Source organism: Myxine glutinosa, chromosome 6 (assembly GCF_964187855.1).
Source record: "Myxine glutinosa chromosome 6, kmMyxGlut1.1, whole genome shotgun sequence".
NCBI lineage: Eukaryota > Metazoa > Chordata > Myxini > Myxiniformes > Myxinidae > Myxine > Myxine glutinosa.
In genome coordinates this window covers 147,002,199-147,020,818 of record NC_136266.1, presented here as the reverse complement: position 1 = coordinate 147,020,818, position 18,620 = coordinate 147,002,199, and the positions used below count along the sequence as shown (strand labels likewise).

Sequence of the window (18,620 nt, the reverse complement as noted above, 5' to 3'; positions counted from 1 at the left end):
GCTAGGAAACAATATCTCTCCGTTCTCAAGACCGAACTCTCTTATCTGTCTCCCTCTTCCAAATCCTGGTGGCGTCTGGTCAAATCTGTTTCTGGTGTTTGTTCCCCCTCCATCTCCTCCCTCACCTCAAACGGCCACACGGCTGACTCCGCACGTGAAAAAGCTGAATGCCTCAACTCTGTGTTTGCCTCTAAATCTTGTGTCCCAAACCCATCCCTCTCTGTACCCACCGTACCCAGTCATACCCAGCTGCGCCTGGACTCTGTGTCCTTTCCTCCTGACAAGGTGGAAAAGTTTCTGTCAACCCTCGACTCTGATTCTGCAACTGGACCTGACAGCATCAGCCCACGGGTCCTAAAATCCTGTTCGTCCGCTCTTTCACTCCCTCTCTCTGTTCTTTTCACCCTCTGTTTTGCTCAAGGTCATCTGCCAACATCACTGCTTTGCACAAAAAAGGTGCAAAAACAGATCCCAGCAACTACAGACCAATCAGCCTTCTCCCAATTATCAGCAAAGTCATGGAATCCATCATTGCTTCAGATATGAAATCTTTCCTCTTCTCCAATGGCTTGATCTCTGATCATCAATTTGGTTTCAGACCTGGTCACTCGACTCTGGACATGCTGCTTCTGCTTTCTCAACAATGGATGGAGGTCCTCAATGCCAAACAGGAAATCAGAGCTGTCTCCCTTGACATATCACGTGCCTTCGATACGGTCTGGCACCCTGCTCTGCTCACCAAACTCTCCTCTTTTGGTATCCATGGAAATCTCCACGCATGGCTGGCGGACTTCCTCTCTAGTCGTAGTCAACGTGTGGCCCTGAATGGGTTTCACTCATCTCCTCTTTCTGTTCAGGCTGGAGTTCCCCAGGGCAGTGTTCTGGGCCCTGTGCTTTTTCTGGTCTTCGTCAATGATCTCTCTGACTCTCTTGAAAATCCTCTCTATCTCTTTGCTGATGACTCTACTCTCTGTCGCTCCATTCTTCATCCCTCAGATCGGCAGTCTGCAGCCTCCTCACTCTCTGCAGACCTGGACAAAATCACAGACTGGGCAAACAAGTGGAACATGTCTTTCAATCCTGACAAATCTCACTCTCTTACGATGTCTCTCCGAAAAGACCGACTGGACAACCCTCCCATCCACTTTCTGAATAATCCTCTCCAAGAAGTTCTGTTACTCAAGCTTTTGGGTCTCACTATCTGCCATGATCTTTCCTGGGAAAACCACATTTCAAATCTGGCCTCCAAAGCCAGTCGCCGACTGGGCATCCTCCGTAGTGCGAAGTCCTTCCTTCGCACACCTGAGCTCCTCACCACATACAAGGCTTTCATCCGCAGCTCAATGGAATACTGCTCTCCCCTCTGGGCTAGTGCTCCTGCATCACACCTAGCTCGTCTTCACGCTGTTGAAACCAAAGCATTCAGAATCATTGGAATCTCCCGCAATGAAGCTAACTCCAAGGGCCTCTCACTCATTCACCGCAGGCAGGTTGGTGGTCTTTCCGTCTTCTACCGACTCCTCTGTGGCCTTGCCCCCCCCCCCCCAGCTCTCTCTGGGCTCTGTCCCGCAAATATTCCTACAGGTCGCACAAGATCTGCCTGCAACCCTTCTTATGGTTAAACTGCCAAAATCAAGACTCTCTGCTCACCTTCACTCCTTCATTCCTCTTTTCTCCCGCCTCTGGAACAAACTCCCTCACTCTCTTCAATCCCACTCCACCCTCCAGGTCTTTAAAACAGCTGTTCACCACCATCTCTTATCTTCCCCCATCCAAAACCTTGATCTTTTCTACCCCCGCTAATTTCACCCCAATTCCACTTTTTTGAAATACCAACTTCCGTCCTGGAAGTCCTTGGTGTCCTTGTGTTTTATACTTCTCCCCCCCCCCCCCCCATTCCCACGCCTCCTCCCCCCAAGCCCTCTTCCTCCCACACATCTCCCTGCTCTCAAATGTTGTGTTTGTGTGCTTCCCCTTGTCTCCCCATCTTGTCTTCCGCTCCCTCTTTTTCTATATTTTGTTTGTCTGGTTGATTTGTTTGTGAAGTAAATGTTCGCTCTTTCACGAGCCTCGATTCAGTATACAAAAAACAAAAAAACAAACAAAAAAAACACCAGATCATCTGCATTCAACAACTCCCACGGTAAACCCTCCTTTACGGTCTGAGCCAGCACCTCCATCACAGCTACAAATAGTAGTGGACTTAGTACCGACCCCTGATGCACTCCCACCTTCACCTCAAACTCACCACTGTTCCCGTCCTTCGTCCTTACAGCTGTGCGCGCTCTTTTGTATATTGCCATCACAACTCTGATCAACCATTCCTCCACTTCTAACTTCCTCAATGCCCATGTCAATACTTTGCGTGGAACCCTATCGAATGCTTTCTCCAGATCAACAAACCCAAGAAACAACTTCTTCCTCGACTCCATGTACTTCTCCTGCAACTGCCTCACAATAAAGAGCGCGTCTTTCGTTCCTCTTCCTGGCATAAATCCAAACTGCATTTCGTCAATCTTCACCTTCTTCCTTATCCTCCTCTCCAACACCCTTTCCAATACCTTCATTCCATGCTCCAATAACTTTATCGCTCGGTACGAGCCACACTCCAGAGGGTCACCTTTCCCCTTGTTTCGAGGGATGAGGGTACTCAGTTCCCAATCCACTGGAATGCGACCTTCTTTCACCACCAGATCTCTGCCATTCTCTTCACACCCCAACTTCCTGCTGCCTTCAACATATCTCCCACAAGTCCCGTCGGCCCTCCCGCTTTTCTACTCTTCATTGCTTTTATCGCTTCCTCAACTTCCTTCTCAGTTATCTTCTCTGCCGGTCCTAAAACTGGGTTACTCTCCATGTTGCCATCCCATTCATTCTCTGTATTCAACAGCATTTCCATATATCTTTTCTATCTTCCTTTAATTCCATCTGGGTCCACAACGATTTGTCCCACTTCATCCTTCAAGCAACTCACCCCCATCACATCACACCTCTCTTTCGCTATCTGCTTTGCAATCCTGAATACCGCTCTCTGACCCTCCTCCGAATCCAAGCATTCTCCGAACATTTTCCTCCATGTCTCCTGCGCCTTTGCTACCTCTTTCTTTGCAGCCTTCTTGGCTGCCTTATAACTTTCATGCTCTGCTTTTTCTGCTCCCGTACCCTTCGCCTTCTGCCACTCCTTGAACTTCTTCCTCTTCTCGTCAATCCTCTTTCCAACTTCATCATCCCACCACCATGTTTCCGAGTGCCTCGGTGGTCCTTTTGTCCATCCACATACCTCACCAACCGCTCCCAACAGACTATCTTTCATTGACATCCAACCACGTTCAAGCTCAACCACATCAGCCTCTACCCTACTCAGCCTCTCTTTTAATGCCTGCCTTATTGTCACCTCTTTCAACCTCCACACCTTCATTCTCGGTTGGTACTTCACCCGCCGAGCTCTCCTCGCACCTTTCACCCTTATGTCGCAGACAATCCAAGTGGTGCTGTGAAACAGCCTCCTCCCCCGGGATCACCTTTGTGTCCCGGAGGTGCCCCCTATCTCGCCTACGCACCATCAGGTAGTCAACAGTTGTCGTCGACCCACCTGACGTGTATGTAACAAGCTTATTATCCCCTTTCTGGAACTGAGTATTACAAATCAACAAATCAGCTCCATCAGCAAACTCCAAAATCCTTTCACCTTCTCCATTTCTCACACCATATCCGTAACCCCCATGAACTCCCTGAAAACCGTCCATACTCCTTCCCACATGTCCATTTAGGTCTCCTCCTACCACAACAACTTCCTCATCTTTCACGTTTTCCATCAGCTTCTCTATAGCACACCAGAACTTGTCCTTCTCTTCATCGCTCCGACCAACCTGCGGAGCATATCCCGAGATGACGTTCACCAAGAGCTTTGCAATCATCATTTTCACCATCATCAACCTATCACTCACTCTCGTCACACTCACCACACTGTCTACAAACTCCTCAGAAAACAGGACACCAACACCATTCACGCCCTCCGGGCACCCTTGCCACACAAACTTGTATTTCTGTCCCTGCCTACCCTTCACCATTCTCACACCACTTCCCTTCCTTCTCGTGTCTTGCACCCAACATATGTCCACTCTTCTTCTGACCAATACTTCCACCACTTCTCCTGATCTCCCTGTCATTGTCCCTACATTCCATGTCCCAAACCTCAGAAACTGATCTCCACTTCGGGCTGTACCCTGCCCATATGTAGTTGTAATTGTCATGGTTCTCTTTTTGAGGCAATGTTTTTATGGCCGGATGCCCTTCCTGACGCCAACCCTCTTAGTCGCCTCTTACGACACGCAGGGATACGGTGTACCTATTCTAACCAGGGTACACACCGTACACACCGGTCCAAGTCAATTCATGTAAAAGCACAAAGATGGCCGAGTCGTCCTCCCAAATACATTACACATACAAGCTCCTCCACAAGCTTGAGATCACTATTGATAACAAAGAAAAGGTTCGTTTGCACTGCACGTTAAGCAGCTAAGATGGCCATGTGTACAGAATGTAAATGCAACTCTTTCGAAGGTGAGATCCTCAGTGAGCAGAAGCACTCGGAGCCCTCAAGCACGTCGCGCAAACGAGCCTCAGGAAGCAGGAAAGGAGGCCTCAAGCACGTCGTGCAAACGAGCCTCAGGAAGCAGGAAAGGAGGCCTCAAGCACGTCGTGCAAACGAGCCTCAGGAAGCAGGAAAGGAGGCCTCAAGCACGTCGTGCAAAACGAGCCTCAGGAAGCAGGAAAGGAGGCCTCAAGCACGTCGTGCAAACGAGCCTTAGGAAGCAGGAAAGGAGGCCTCAAGCACGTCGTGCAAACGAGCAAGAAAGGAGGCCTCAAGCACGTCGTGCAAACGAGCAAGAAAGGAGGCCTCAAGCACGTCGTGCAAACGAGCAAGAAAGGAGGCCTCAACCACGTCGTGCAAACGAGTGTGAGAGTGATTTATTAATTTTCTGTTTGTGCCAGCAATACTTTGGTCAGGTCAAGGCAATTTACCGTCACAAATTACACGTTAAATATGTTCACAATACAACAGCTAATTGTACTGGAAATGATTTGATTATTTTAAGTCCATCCTTATTTCGTGCAATTTTCAACTTTTTCAATTGTTCCATCTGTGGCTGTACTTTCAGGCTGAGGTGTGGCTCGAGGAACAAGCAAAAGAACGTGGATGGAATAAGACCACCCAGCTGCAAACTCGGGTAGCCAGTCAGGGCCTTGTCGGCTTCCTACAGACAAGGAGCACAGGTGTTCTTGTGGAGGTGAGGTGTGTGTGTGTGTGTGTGTGTGTGTGTGTGTGTGTGTGTGTGTGTGTGTGTGTGTGTGTGTGTGTGTGTGTGTGTGTGTGTGTATAGTGCGTGAGAGATGGAGAGGTGTGTGTGTATATAGTGAGAGGGAGAGGTGTGTGTGCATATAGAGAGAGGGAGAGGTGTGTGTGTATAGTGAGAGAGGTGTGTGTGTGTGTGTGTATATATAGTGCGTGAGAGATGGAGAGGTGTGTGTGTATATAGTGAGAGAGAGAGAGGGAGAGGTGTGTGTGTATATAGAGAGAGGGAGAGGTGTGTGTGTATATAGAGAGAGGGAGAGGTGTGTGTGTGTGTATATAGTGAGAGGGAGAGGTGTGTGTGTGTGTGTGTGTATATATAGTGAGAGGGAGAGGTGTGTGTGTGTGTGTGTGTGTGTGTGTGTGTGTGTGTGTGTGTGTGTGTGTGTGTGTGTGTGTGTATAGAGAGAGGGAGAGGTGTGTGTGTGTGTGTTTGTGTGTGTGTGTGTGTATATTGTGAGAGGGAGAGGTGTGTGTGTGTGTGTGTGTGTGTGTGTGTGTGTGTGTGTGTGTGTGTGTGTGTGTGTGTGTGTGTGTATATAGAGAGAGAGAGGTGTGTGTGTGTGTTTGTGTGTGTGTGTGTGTGTGTATATATAGTGAGAGAGAGAGATAGAGGGGGAGAGGTGTGTGTGTGTGTGTATAGTGAGAGAGAGGTGTGTGTGTGTGTGTGTGCGTGCGTGCGTGCGTGCATGTGTGTGTGTGTGTGTGTGGAGAGGGACAGATATGTGTGTTTGTGTAGAGAGGCAGACAGAGAGATATGTGTTTGTGTAGTGAGGCAGACAGAGAGATATGTGTTTGTGTAGTGAGGCAGACAGAGAGATATGATGTGTGTGCATTGTGGAACATGCATCCTTTTTGTCAGTAAATAACTGGATTTCTTGTTTGCATTCTCGTCTAAATCAATGGCTCACGATGTTAGGAACCCAGGTTGAAATCCCACTTATTGCATGTAATTCATGTTAAGGTACATTGATGTCTGTCTTTGTCCTGCATGCGCTACAATCTCCTCTCTGAGGCCTTGATCAATGCACAGAATTTTTTTAAAAACGTGTTGTTAAATTTCTCCTGCTCACTTTCATTAAATAAGAAATTTATTCAGGATTAATGTTGGAGATATTGTATATTTGGACAAGCCTAAATGATGGCCTTGAAAGAATTCGTCGATTTGTGTTTTTTCTGAATTCCCAATAGGCATGAATGATTTGGTGGCTGCAGGTGAACTGTGAAACGGACTTTGTAGCACGCACGGCACGTTTTCAGCAGTTGGTGCAATGCATCACAAGGGCGGTCTTTGAGCAGGCACGTCAGGCTGGGCCTCAACAGGAAACCTTTGACAAGGTATGATCATGATACAAAGAACAAGTTAAATGTGAAGTTTTATTTGATACTTTTCTGCTGCCTGTGATCCCTGAGAATCAAAGTATGAAAATATTCCTGAATAATTTTTTCTTTTCTTTTCTGTACAGAATCGAGGCTCGTGAAAGAGCTAACATTTATCAAACAAACAAATCAAATAAACAAGCAAACAAAGTATATAAAAAGGGGAGCGGTAGACAAGATGGGGAGAGAAGGGGAAGCACACAAACACACCATTTGAGAGCAGGGACATTGGGAGACGTGTGGGAGGGAGAGGGCTTGGGGGGAGGCAGGATAGGTATAAAACGCAAGGACACCAAGGACTTCCAGGAAAGCAGTTGGTATTTCAAAAAAGTAGATTTAGGGTGAAATTAGCGGGGGTAGAAAGGATCAAGGTTTTGGATGGGGGAAGATAAGAGATGGTGGTGAACAGCTGTTTTAAAGACCTGGAGGGAGGAGTGGCATTAAAGAGAGTGAGGGAGTTTGTTCCAGAGGTGGGAGAAAAGAGGAATGAAGGAGTGAAGGTGAGCAGAGAGTCTTGATTTTGGCAGTTTAACCATAAGAGGGTTGCAGGCAGATCTTGTGCGACCTGTAGGAATATTTGGGGGACAGAGCTCAGAGAGAGCTGGGGGAGCAAGGCCGGAGAGGAGATGTAAATGAAGACCATTCTGATATGAATGGCTGCCTATGATATGAATATGAATGAATATGAATATGAATGAATATGAATGATATGAATGAATGGAATAAATGAAGATAGAAGACGGAAAGACCACCAACCTGCCTGCGGTGAGTAAGTGAAAGGCCCTCGGAGATGGCGTCATCGCGGGAGATTCCAATGATTCTGAACGCTTTGGTTTCAACATCGTGAAGACGAGCTAGGTGTGAGGCAGGAGCACCAGCCCAGAGGGGAGAGCAGTATTCCATTGAGCTGTGGATGAAAGCCTTGTCTGTGGTGAGGAGCTCAGGTGTGCCAAGGAAGGACTTCGCACGACGGAGGATGCCCAGTCGGCGACTGGCTTTGGAGGCCAGTTTGGAAATGTGGCTTTCCCAGGAAAGATCATGGCAGATAGTGAGACCCAAAAGCTTGAGTGACAGAACTTCTTGGAGAGGATTATTCACAAAGTAGATGGGAGGGTTGTCCAGTCGGTCTTTTCGGAGAGACATTGTAAGAGTGTGAGATTTGTCAGGATTGAAAGACATGTTCCACTTGTTTGCCCAGTCTGTGATTTTGTCCAGGTCTGCATAACCATAACCATATTCATAACCAAGGTCTGCATAACCATAACCATATTCATAATCAAGTCTAGAAGAGAAGATGCTCCGTTGACTGAGATCCGGGTCAGGAAGTTGGCAGATTATGTCAGTCCCAGTTGGTCGCAGAAGTCCTTTGCTGAGGTGCCGTGGCTGTTCCACACCCAGCCAGCTGGCATGATGACAGTTGAAGTCACCACATATGAGGAAGAGAGATTTGGGATGAGTGGATAGAAGTTGGTCCATGTTGTCAGACAGCGAGATGTCGATGAAGTCCTCACTGTTTGGAGGACGGTACAGAACACATGTGAACAAAAGGTGGGAGCAGAGGGGAAGTCGTAGCCAGGGGTATTCCTGGGGGTGGGGTGGAGACAGGGCAGTGCAGGGAGAGTGAGGAAGAGAGTTTTTGATAAAGATAGGAACCCCACCACCAGGACGAGGCTCAGGTCTATCATACCGGAGGAGGGAGTAACCAGAAAGGGATATTAAGGACCAGAGACATCTTGAAGGAGGAAGGTTTTTGTTGAGTAGATTAAATCTGGATTGTCAGAAGCAACCTGTATGGAGAGATCAATCAGGTTTGAGTGAAGGCCCCGGATGTTGTAGGTCCATGCCGTTGTGGAAGAGGGAGTGGAGCATCGGGTACAGGACAGGGGATGGGAGGGGTAGGGTGAGATGAGGGGTGAGATGTAGGGAGAACTGTTGATGGTGTTTCAGAGATTGCAGAAGAGCTAGGAGAAAGGGAAGGATGAGGAGGAGAAAGATTTGATGGTGATGGGAAGAGGTACAGTGAGGTGTTGTTTGAGGTGGGGCAGAGCAAAGGAGAAGGTTGGTGGAGGTGGAGGTATGAGATGGAAGGGAGAGAAAGTGGGGAGCGGGCAGCTTTGAGGAGGAGTGAAAATTGGAGGGGATTTGAAGGGAAAGGGGAGGGTGGGGGGGGGGGGGGAGGGTTGGGGGGAGGTTTGAGTGGGAGGGGTGAGGGGAAGTTTTGAAGGGGAGGGGTGAGGGGGGAATTTTGAAGGGGGGGTTTGAGAGCAGAGATTTGAAGGGGAGAAGGGAGATTTGAAGGGGAGGTGTGAGGGGGGGGGGGGGATTTGAAGGAGGGGAGGGGTGAAGGGGGAGATTTTAAAGGGAGGGATGAGGGGGAGATTTGAAGGGGAGGGGTAAGGGGGGGGTGATTTGAAGGGGAGGTGTGAGGGGGGGAGATTTGAAGGGGAGGGGTGAGGGGGGTCGATTTGAAGGGGAGGGGTGAGGGGGGAGATTTGGAGGAGAGGGGTGAGGGGGGGGGAGATTTGAAAGGGGGGGATGAGTAGGGAGATTTGAAGGTGAGTAGTGAGGGGGGAGATTTGAAGGGGAGGGGTGAGGGGAGAGATTTGAAGGGGAGGAGTGAGGGGGGAGAATTGAAAGGGAGGGGTGAGGAGGGAGTTTATAAAGTGGACGATTATGACAAACGAACATTTATTACAAACTGGGTTTATTGTGATTTTCAAGTCAGAGATCCGTTTGAAAACGATGGAGGAGGGGTGGAATTGAGATGTGTTTAGGGAATGTAGGAAGGAAGAACTGTAAGAGATTGAATTTTTTTTTTTTTGAAATGTTGATTTTATGAGGAAATTGAAAAAAGCCTTTTAAGTCGGAAGAAAAACAGTGTGTTGTAATATACCACTGAATAAAACACTGCAAGGGAAAGTTTTAACATATTTAAATAATATTTAAACAAAATAGTGAAAAATAATCTGGGAAAAGTCCCTCAAGTGAGGGTGTGGATCTGAGAAAGGAGAAAGGAGAAAGGGTTGAATGAGTATGGTGGAAACTAGAATTGGAAAAGTGAGTATCGGCTGGAGATGTAGAGGAAAAAGCAGATAAAGGGGGTGGGGCGAGACAACACGCACGTGGTCGTGGGTGGGGACCTCGAGGAGAGAAGGAAATAATAATAATATATACTAGCGTGACTCGGCGTGCCTCACCACACGTCATTTCAGAGGGGTAGGCATGCTTGACCATTTTGGGCTATTTTGGGTCTTGAGGGTATTTTGGTTCCTGTGGGTCTTTATAGGTCGTTGTGGTCTTCAGCGTGTGTTGGGTCTTCGGGCCCGTTTTGGGTCTTCGGGGCCATCGAGGGACTAATCGCGGTACTAAATTTTAGATACTAATCATGAAACTGGACTGTTTATTCAAATTGCAATACAGGATTGTGTGGATAGAGCTCGAGGGATATTCATTCGGTGATATTTTAAAAGTTATTAGTTCTCAACATTTGCATATTGCAGGCCTTTTTCTATGCTTCGCTCATGTGTATGTACATGTCCATGTGCTGCAGTTGTACATGGGAAGTGAGGAGCTTGTGAAACTCCCTTGCAGTTCTTCCAGCTGTGTGGAGGAGCAACTGGCACTATGCACAGGTGCGCTGCAAATACATATTGATTATTGGATGCTTTGCTGATTGCATTGCCATTAGCTGATGAGTTTCATGGTGAAGGAAGTGCAATTCTGAAATTGGTTGAAATAAATGTTTAAAAAAAATTGCATTACCTCTGACACTGAAGGTGGACGGATGAAGGTTGTGTTTTCACCCCGTTTGTCTGTTTGGGAGCAGGATATCTCAAAAATTTATGGACGGTTGCGGATGAAACTTGGGCAGGTTGGGTGTGTGACAAGGGCTAATGATTCTACTTTTGGTAATTTTTAGTGATTCTTCACTATTGGGAGATAGGAACAAAAATAGGGGCAACACCCCATGGCGCTCACCTGGTTGAATAAAGCAGTATACTTCACCGACCAAAGGTATTCAAAACAGTATGATAGTGTTTTAAACCAATTTCAATGGTTGCTAGACGACAGGGAAGCACGTACAATCACACCAACGTAATAAGACCTTAAAAAAACAAAAAATACCTATTTTGGGGGGCAACGCCCACCCTCTTCCCCACCCCCGTCCCCGTAGACACCTTTAGACGTCGATTTTTCGAATGCTGTGAACAAACTTTGGTACCTCACGGGTGATGAAGGTTGTGGTGTCAAGTTTCATCGAAATTGTTTGTGTAGTTTCTGAGAGGGCAGTCCCTACTCCTCCCCCCCCCCCCCCAAAAAAAACCAAATATATATATATATATATATATATATATATTTTTTTTTTTAATGCCGTGAACAAACTTGAGTAACATACCAAATATCATTTCAGCCAAGTTTGGTCACAATCTCATCAGCAGTTTTGGAGAACAAGTTGCAAGTGTTTATGGCCTGAAGGATGGATCGAGATCTGGCCTTTCAGTGGGATACAAAATGTAAATTATTCAGCCTGTAGGAGGTATGTGCTCTTCAAAGTGCCACGCTCGTTTATTATGTGATTGAGAAAAATATTGGGGAAGAAAAATCAATGGAGGGACCCAGTGATTGTCGAGGAAGTTGATTTAAAGGGAAAGAGACTGTCATTTCTATCATGCAGTCTTGAGGACTTTTTTTTTCTTCTTTTCTTCCAAGTGCATGTGCTCGTCCATAGGTCCTTAACCACTGGTCTGTGGACCGCTGTCGGTCTGCAGACGGAAAGCTACCGGTTATTTGTTTGTTTTTATTTTTTGTCCTGCCACTCACCCGCTTGCGACACCTGACGAATCTACATATAATGGAGCAAGTGGATATAGGTATCATACACCACAGGGGTGGTTCTAGGATTTTATGAAAGGGAGTTTCCAGAATTTTAGGTAACAGGGTGCATACTTACCTAGATGCTGCGAGTGCAAAGCTGTCAAGGTTTGGAGCCTGGGGCCCACTTAAGCAGCCCAGAAGCTTTGGCTTTTTATGGGTTTTTAGGTACTCGCTGACCACAATGGCTACATGTTGGGAGGGGTTTGGGGGAATCTTTGTTTTGGTTGTACAATATATTTTATTTGTCTTTTCATTATTAATTTTGACCTGATTGAGATGGAACTTGTATTCCAGCTTTGTCAACTTGGTGAGATACATCACTTACTGAACAATCCTTTTGTATTCTACTCCGAAACAAGACATGTTTATTTTAGTAATCAAATCGTAGTATCTAAATTTGTTCAGGAACCCTGATGATGGATTGTTCATGAATATTCATGAGTACGGGAACAGAAAAAAAACAAAACATGTTTAGCGTCCTGCATTTTTGAAACAATCAAACATTTGAAGGCACCTTTTTATTTTTTTTATTTTTTTCAAAATGGCCGCCAGGCTCATTTTTCCCAAGATGGTCGCCTGCTTTTTTGTTTCTTTAGATTTGAAATATATGTAGAATGTTTGGGTCTTGACGATCTGTGTTGACAAAATACAACATGTACTGAGTAACATATTAATAAAAGACTAGTAAAAGAGACCATTTCATATACAGTGAAACCTTGACTTACGAGTTTAATTCGTTCTGTGACCGAGCTCGTAACTCAATTTGCTCGTTTCTCAAATTAAATTTCCCCATTAAAATGCATTGAAATGCTATTAATCCGTTCCAGCCCGCCAAAAACCACACCAATTTTTTTAAAAATATACAGTATATATATAAATATCTCGCATTTTATATTTCACCTGTATGCAGCATACAAGTTGGCAGGATGGCCTGGACTGGAGGTACGCACACTTGACTCTAAACTGTCCAGCCTGGGTTTGAATCCCGACCCAGCTATAACCTGTCATGTCGGTGTTTCACAGGCAGGGTGATTCATCAATGTGTGTACTGCTAAACTGGGCGCCCCGTTTGCGTCCCATTAGTTGTTGGATGTTAAGGATCTGTGTAGTGTTCTGGGCCCTGTGCTATTTCTGGTCTTCATCAATGACCTCATCGAAATGACCTCATCAATGACCCATCGAAAACCTTGATATTTTCTACCCCCGGTAATTCACCCCAGAGTCCTTGCAGTGTTCATATGTTTTATTCCTCTCCCACCTCCCCCCAAGTCCTCCCGATGTCCCTGCTCTCAAATGTTGTGTTTGTGTCCTTCCCCCTCTCTCCCCATATTGTCTGCCGCTCCCCTTGTTTTTTGTGTTTTGTGTGTCGGTTTGTCTTTTTGTGTGATTAATGTTAGTTCTTTCACGAGCCTCGATCTTGTATACAAAAAAAAAAAAAATCACCGTGTCTTCCACAAAGAGAAGGCGAGCTATCGCCGGCACTCTGAACAAGTTGTGGCCTGGCATGCTCTTCTCCTCTGCCGTTATATACGTCCTCCTCGGCATCTTTTTCCAGAAGAGCCCTGTCTCGTCACAGTTGAAGATTTGCTGGGGGATGTATCGTTCGGCTTCTATCAGTTCGGCAAAAGTTATAATAAAATCGTCAGCTGCCTTCACATCCGAGCTTGCTGCCTCACCATGCCTGACGACGGAGTGAATGCCGGTCCTCTTCTTCTTCTCAGTACTGCCCTTGGCACTCAATTTCTTAGGACCCATGGTTAAAACTAAGAAATTTTCCAAAATAAACAAAATGCGAAAACAAAGCAGCAGCGATATACGGCAGAGCTGCTTGCACGGCAAGATAACCACGTGACCGGAACCCACCTGGTGGCGGGTGGCGTAAGCTCCAAAATAACCAAAATGCGAAAACAAAGTAGCAGCGATATACGGCAGAGATGCTTGCACGGCAAGATAACCACGTGACCGGAACCCACCTGGTGGCGGGTGGCGTAAGCTCGTAACTCAGATCTCGGCTCGCATCTCAAAGCAAAAAACCGCCCGAGCGACGGCTCGTATCTCGGAAAACTCGTAAGTTGGTGCACTCGTAAGTCAAGGTTTCACTGTATTTGCATACTGTACTTTGTTTTCTTTTGTGTCTTTATACAGGTATACAGAAAAATTCAAGATGAGATTTGCAAACAATATCTTACCTATTTTATTATTACAATACAATAATGAATCTAAATGCATTTTACATTATATTTCATTATTTCTCAACCATATCTTCTTCCTAACATGGTAAAGCTACATGTACTCTGCTTTGAAAATGTTTTTTGTTTACTTTTTGAATTTTAAATACTAAAATACCTTCCAGTTCTGTGTTCATTCCTACTAACAAAACAAAAGTATCTCATCCATTGCATGTATTTGATTTTATCTGTTGTTGAATCTGACAGAAAGCTGATAGAGAGGCGATGTTCAAAATTTGCATTTGCATTGTTTCAATCAAATTTCTTTTGCTATGGGGCAAAACTTGTGGTTAATCTTTAATTATAAATCGTTATGAAAAATTATTGATAGAGTATTACTCTCGATATAGCCAAAGTTTCTTTATGATTCCCAGTATTCTGTCATGTTTCTGGTCTGTAGACCTGCAAGAAATCGAAGACCTGTATCTCACTTAGCTCAGTGACTACCACCAGGCACCAGTACTAGTTGCGTCTTGCGTATAAGGCAGCCTACGTCTACACGAATGTCATATTCATAGCATGCCTATATATAGCACTATCAAATCAAAACTGAGAGAAGACATTGCATATCTCTGTACGGAAGCGTTACTCAACGCGTGTTGTTTGGTATTGGTCGTCAATCGGCTCTCCTTGATCAAATTCCCCACTCGAAAACTCGGCGAAAATATCACTCAGAGTCCGTTTTCCATCATGAACAGACCGAGCATACCACGGCTTAACGACTTTGCTTGCCGTTCGGATCGAAACACAAACGAAAACCATGATGAACACAAGTAAAATAATGGAGTGGACAGCAAAAGTGGATCAAATTTATCGAGAAAGTCTGTCTCAAAATCAGAGCATGTAGAAACTACAGCACGCCAGCGCTAGCGCTAACACGCTCTATAACACGCTCTATAGCACGCTCACACGTTTTGCTAGTCCACAACAACCAGCCGCATATTACTGCCGGACCTGTATGTACGTGTATCACAGACGGGATTATTTTGTGTGAGCGGCCATGAAACAATTATGATGGAGACTATCACATCGAGAGAGTGAGAAAATTGATTGCTTGCGATCAGTCGAACGATGTTTAAAAAAAGAAAAAGAAAAAGGAGGCGGCCTCTAAAAAGGAAGCGGGCGGGGACGCGAAACATGAATATTTTTTTGTTTGGCCTAGTAGAACTTGTCGCAATCGGAAACAGTTCCCCTTCATCCTGTTTATGTTTGTGAATATGTGGCGACTGGTTCTTTAGAACCCTACTCAAATCGTCTTTTTGAAGGGGACACACATCAGACATCTGTACAAACACGCACTGTTACATCGTATAATTTTACACAAATGACCTGACTGTCTAAGCAAGACAATATGGAGGTGTTGTTTGTGCATGAGAAAAATCTGCAGCATCTGGTAATGAGGTTAACAATAAGTTAGCTCGTTATGACTTGTTAATGGTTTGTATTTTGACTTGACAGACTGCGTGCATACTCTTGCTTGTGTTTGTGCAGGTAAGCTTGGGGAGAGAATCGCTGTACGTCGTGCATGTTTGCTCTCTGTGCCCTCGTGCTGCTACTTGGGAAGTTACGTGCACGGGACCCCGCCGGCCGCTTTTGCTACCCCCACTGACTGTTCGCTATTCGGTAAGTATGCTGCAATGGTAGTATTGCAGCCTTCTGCCGCGCCAGGCAAGAGTCCAGATATTCAGGCCGACATAGGTCGCAAGCTTGCGCAGCACGTGGTCGGTATGGCACCACTATCGATTGGGGAGATGGAGGAAGACACGGAACAGGAAAGGGTGGAACCGTCACCCGATGTGGAGGATAGTGACATGAGCACAACTCCATTGGAGATTATAGAAGAGGTGGGTACACGATACAAGTTGAATTTGCCATTATTTATTTATTATCCCCACACCTTTTGAAACAAACGACAAGGCTATTATCACCTCTCCACCTGTCTGTCCGTCCATCACGCTATCAGTTGTGTGGAAATTCACCACACTTGGTAGTTATGATCAACACGTGGCAAGGTGTGAGAGCCGTACCATGTGATACCCGCCCCCCTGGGACGTGGTCAAAAACAATAAAATGCGTAGGAATTATGGGCACATTTGAAAAAAAAAAGAAGAAGAAGAAATTTGTAACGATTTTCTTTGGGGATTTCACTCCCGGGTCGTGCTCCAGGAGGTGGTGACTTAGGGTCACAAGGATAAAAAAGGAAAATCTTTTTTTTTTAACTTAAAATGTGATATTGGGTCATTCCTGGTGGAAACTTTTTGCCAACTTTCAACTTTGCTTTGGATGGGAAGCGTGAGGATTTGCGGCTGCACACCATAAACTTCACTGAATGAATGAATGAATGATCGTTTTAAGGCCATTTTCCCCGCTAGAGCGGGGGTTGGCCTTGCGGGCCCCATGAGCTCATGGTTCCCTTTTTGAGGCAATGTTTTTATGGCCGGATGCCCTTCCTGACGCCAACCCTTGGTCGCCTCATACGATGCGCAGGGATACGGTGTTCCTATTCTAAATCGGGGTACACACCGTGATCATTCATCCCAGCAAGCTGGTACTCAATTTTGCCGACCTCGGAAGGATGACAGGCTGAGTCAACCCCCCTGGCGTTAATTCAACAATTGACCGGGATTCGAACTCAGGATTCTCGGATCCCAAGCTGGCACCCTCACCGCTAAGCCAACACCAGGCTACACCATCAACTTCACTCTAGGTTTAAAATATTATTTTGACAAAGTCTGAATGGTAATTTGTTTTTATTGTTGATTTCTCAGTGTTGAAGGGTCATCCTATCAGTTGATTACTATGTTTTTTTTTTTGGTAGGAAACGAGAATGCTGCAGCAGCCATTTTTGCTGGACCCAACCCTGCGAGTGACACAGCTTTTGCATTCCACGCACGTCTCGCTGCTTGACTTCGTGCGTTTTGAATGTGGGGAAAAATTGGATGCATGAACATTGGAGATGGGTTTTCAGCGACTGATCCGTACTGTGTTCTAAATGTTAAATAATCTATGTTGAACACAAGGAGGGAGCAGTGTGAAAAGGGTGATGTTTCCTGCATAAAACAAACTGAAAATGAAACCTTTATTTTGAATTTCTTCCGAATTTGTCGTCGTTCCTTCAGCAGCTCCATTCCCTTGACCCTGCACCCTCAATTCAGAAGTCCACAGCAGTCGCAAGCAAGGACAGCCCACCGCTGGCCCTTAAGGTCAGCTTGTGCCCATAAATCTCCCAAGCATCTCGATTTGTTGGGGGGGGGCGGGGGGGGGGAGCGGTTGTACTGTGGATGAGGTTAATGGGGCCGTGTGACTTGTTATTGATTCGTTGCTGTGCTGAATCTGGAGTGCAATAAACCAGGGCTATCATTCTCTTCAGAGTCTCCATCTCTTTTTATGTGGAGTACATTGCCACACGGGGAACATTTAGCATGTCCATATGATATCCTCCCCTTGAAGTCCAAAATTGCCAAAAGCAATACATGCAAGAGCAATATTTCCCCCCAAAAAAAAAAATACAGCAATATGTCTGCAAATAAAAACGAGTGGACCTCAGGAAGCCTGCCCTGGTCAGTAAGCAGACACAGGGATTATTCTGCACCTGTATGTGTCGACGCAAAAACAAACCACAGATTCAAACGGTTGGGTACTTTTTCTCTGGCGCATTGAGCATCGGGGAGGAACGGTGGATAAGGTGATTATTTCGGTGTCCATGACGAGTGGAGCCTTCGCTGACGTTTTTGAAGCATCCAAGTCAACTGGAGTGGCCATGATGATCTCTGGGAGTAGCGAGTCAAACTGTGGCTGTAATAACACTGTCGGCTCCATTGACTCACAGTGATGGTAGATCACGTGGTCCTGGTGTTTTTTTTTGTTGTTTTTTTTGTATACAAGATCGAAGCTCATGTAAGAGCTAACATTGATCACAAAAAGACAAACCGACATAAAACATAATAAAGGGAGCGGGAGAAGAAGATGGAGAGCAGGGACATTGGGCGATCTGTGGGAGGGAGGAGGCATGGGAAGGGGGGGGGGGGGAGGGAGGGGGGGGAGAGGTATAAAACACATGGACACTGCGAGGACTTCCAGGAAAGACGTCGGAATTTCAAAAAAGTGGATCTGGGGTGAATGAACGAGGGTAGAAAGGATGCTGGGGGAGGAGGGAGGGCTACACAGGAAAGGCAAATTAACACGACTAGGAATTTCAGGAAAGAAGTTGGGGATTGAAAGAGGTGGATTTTGGGGTGTTTTAACAGAGGTAGAAAAGATCAAGGTTTTGGATGGGGGAAGACAAGAGATGGTGGTGAACAGCTGTTTTAAAGACCTGGGGGGGAGGAGTGGGATTGAAGAAAGTGAGGGAGTTTGTTCCAGAGGCGGGAAAAAAGAGGAATGAAAGAGTGAAGGTGAGCAGAGGGTCTTGATTTTGGCAGTTTCACCATAAGAAGGTTGCTGGCAGATCTTGTGCGTCCTGAAGGAATATTTTGGGGACAGAGTACAGACAGAGCTGGGGCAGCTCGGTGGCAGAGGAGTCGGTAGAAGACCGAAAGACCACCAACCTGCCTGCATTGAGTGAAACGTTGACGTCAACCAGTGTTGACGAATTTTGCGGCCATCATGCAGGACAGTGGACCTGGCTTCTCGATGACCTCCCTCAATAACCACGTCACACCCATGTGAGCGGTATAAAAGACCAACAAATTTATGAGCGAGGTATCCTTCCCGAGAAGGACCTTTTCGTTTATTTCTGGTCGCACAGCCAGTCAATATTTAATAGTTGGCCTCCTGTCACAGAT

At 46.0% G+C, this 18,620-nt stretch overlaps 1 protein-coding gene across 1 annotated transcript in view; it reads left to right on the top strand.

Annotated features, from left to right (window-relative positions):
• TSFM (Ts translation elongation factor, mitochondrial) overlaps nucleotides 1–17,201 on the top strand; it is a 37,035-nt gene extending 19,834 nt beyond the window's left edge. Inside the window, exons 4-8 of the mRNA XM_078780712.1 lie at nucleotides 5,163–5,291; nucleotides 6,569–6,691; nucleotides 10,284–10,365; nucleotides 15,328–15,680; nucleotides 16,655–17,201. Coding sequence (XP_078636838.1) covers nucleotides 5,163–5,291; nucleotides 6,569–6,691; nucleotides 10,284–10,365; nucleotides 15,328–15,680; nucleotides 16,655–16,783 — 816 coding nt within the window. The 3' untranslated portion in view covers nucleotides 16,784–17,201. The remainder of the gene's footprint in view (nucleotides 1–5,162; nucleotides 5,292–6,568; nucleotides 6,692–10,283; nucleotides 10,366–15,327; nucleotides 15,681–16,654) is intronic.
• Nucleotides 17,202–18,620: the final 1,419 nt, after the last annotated feature.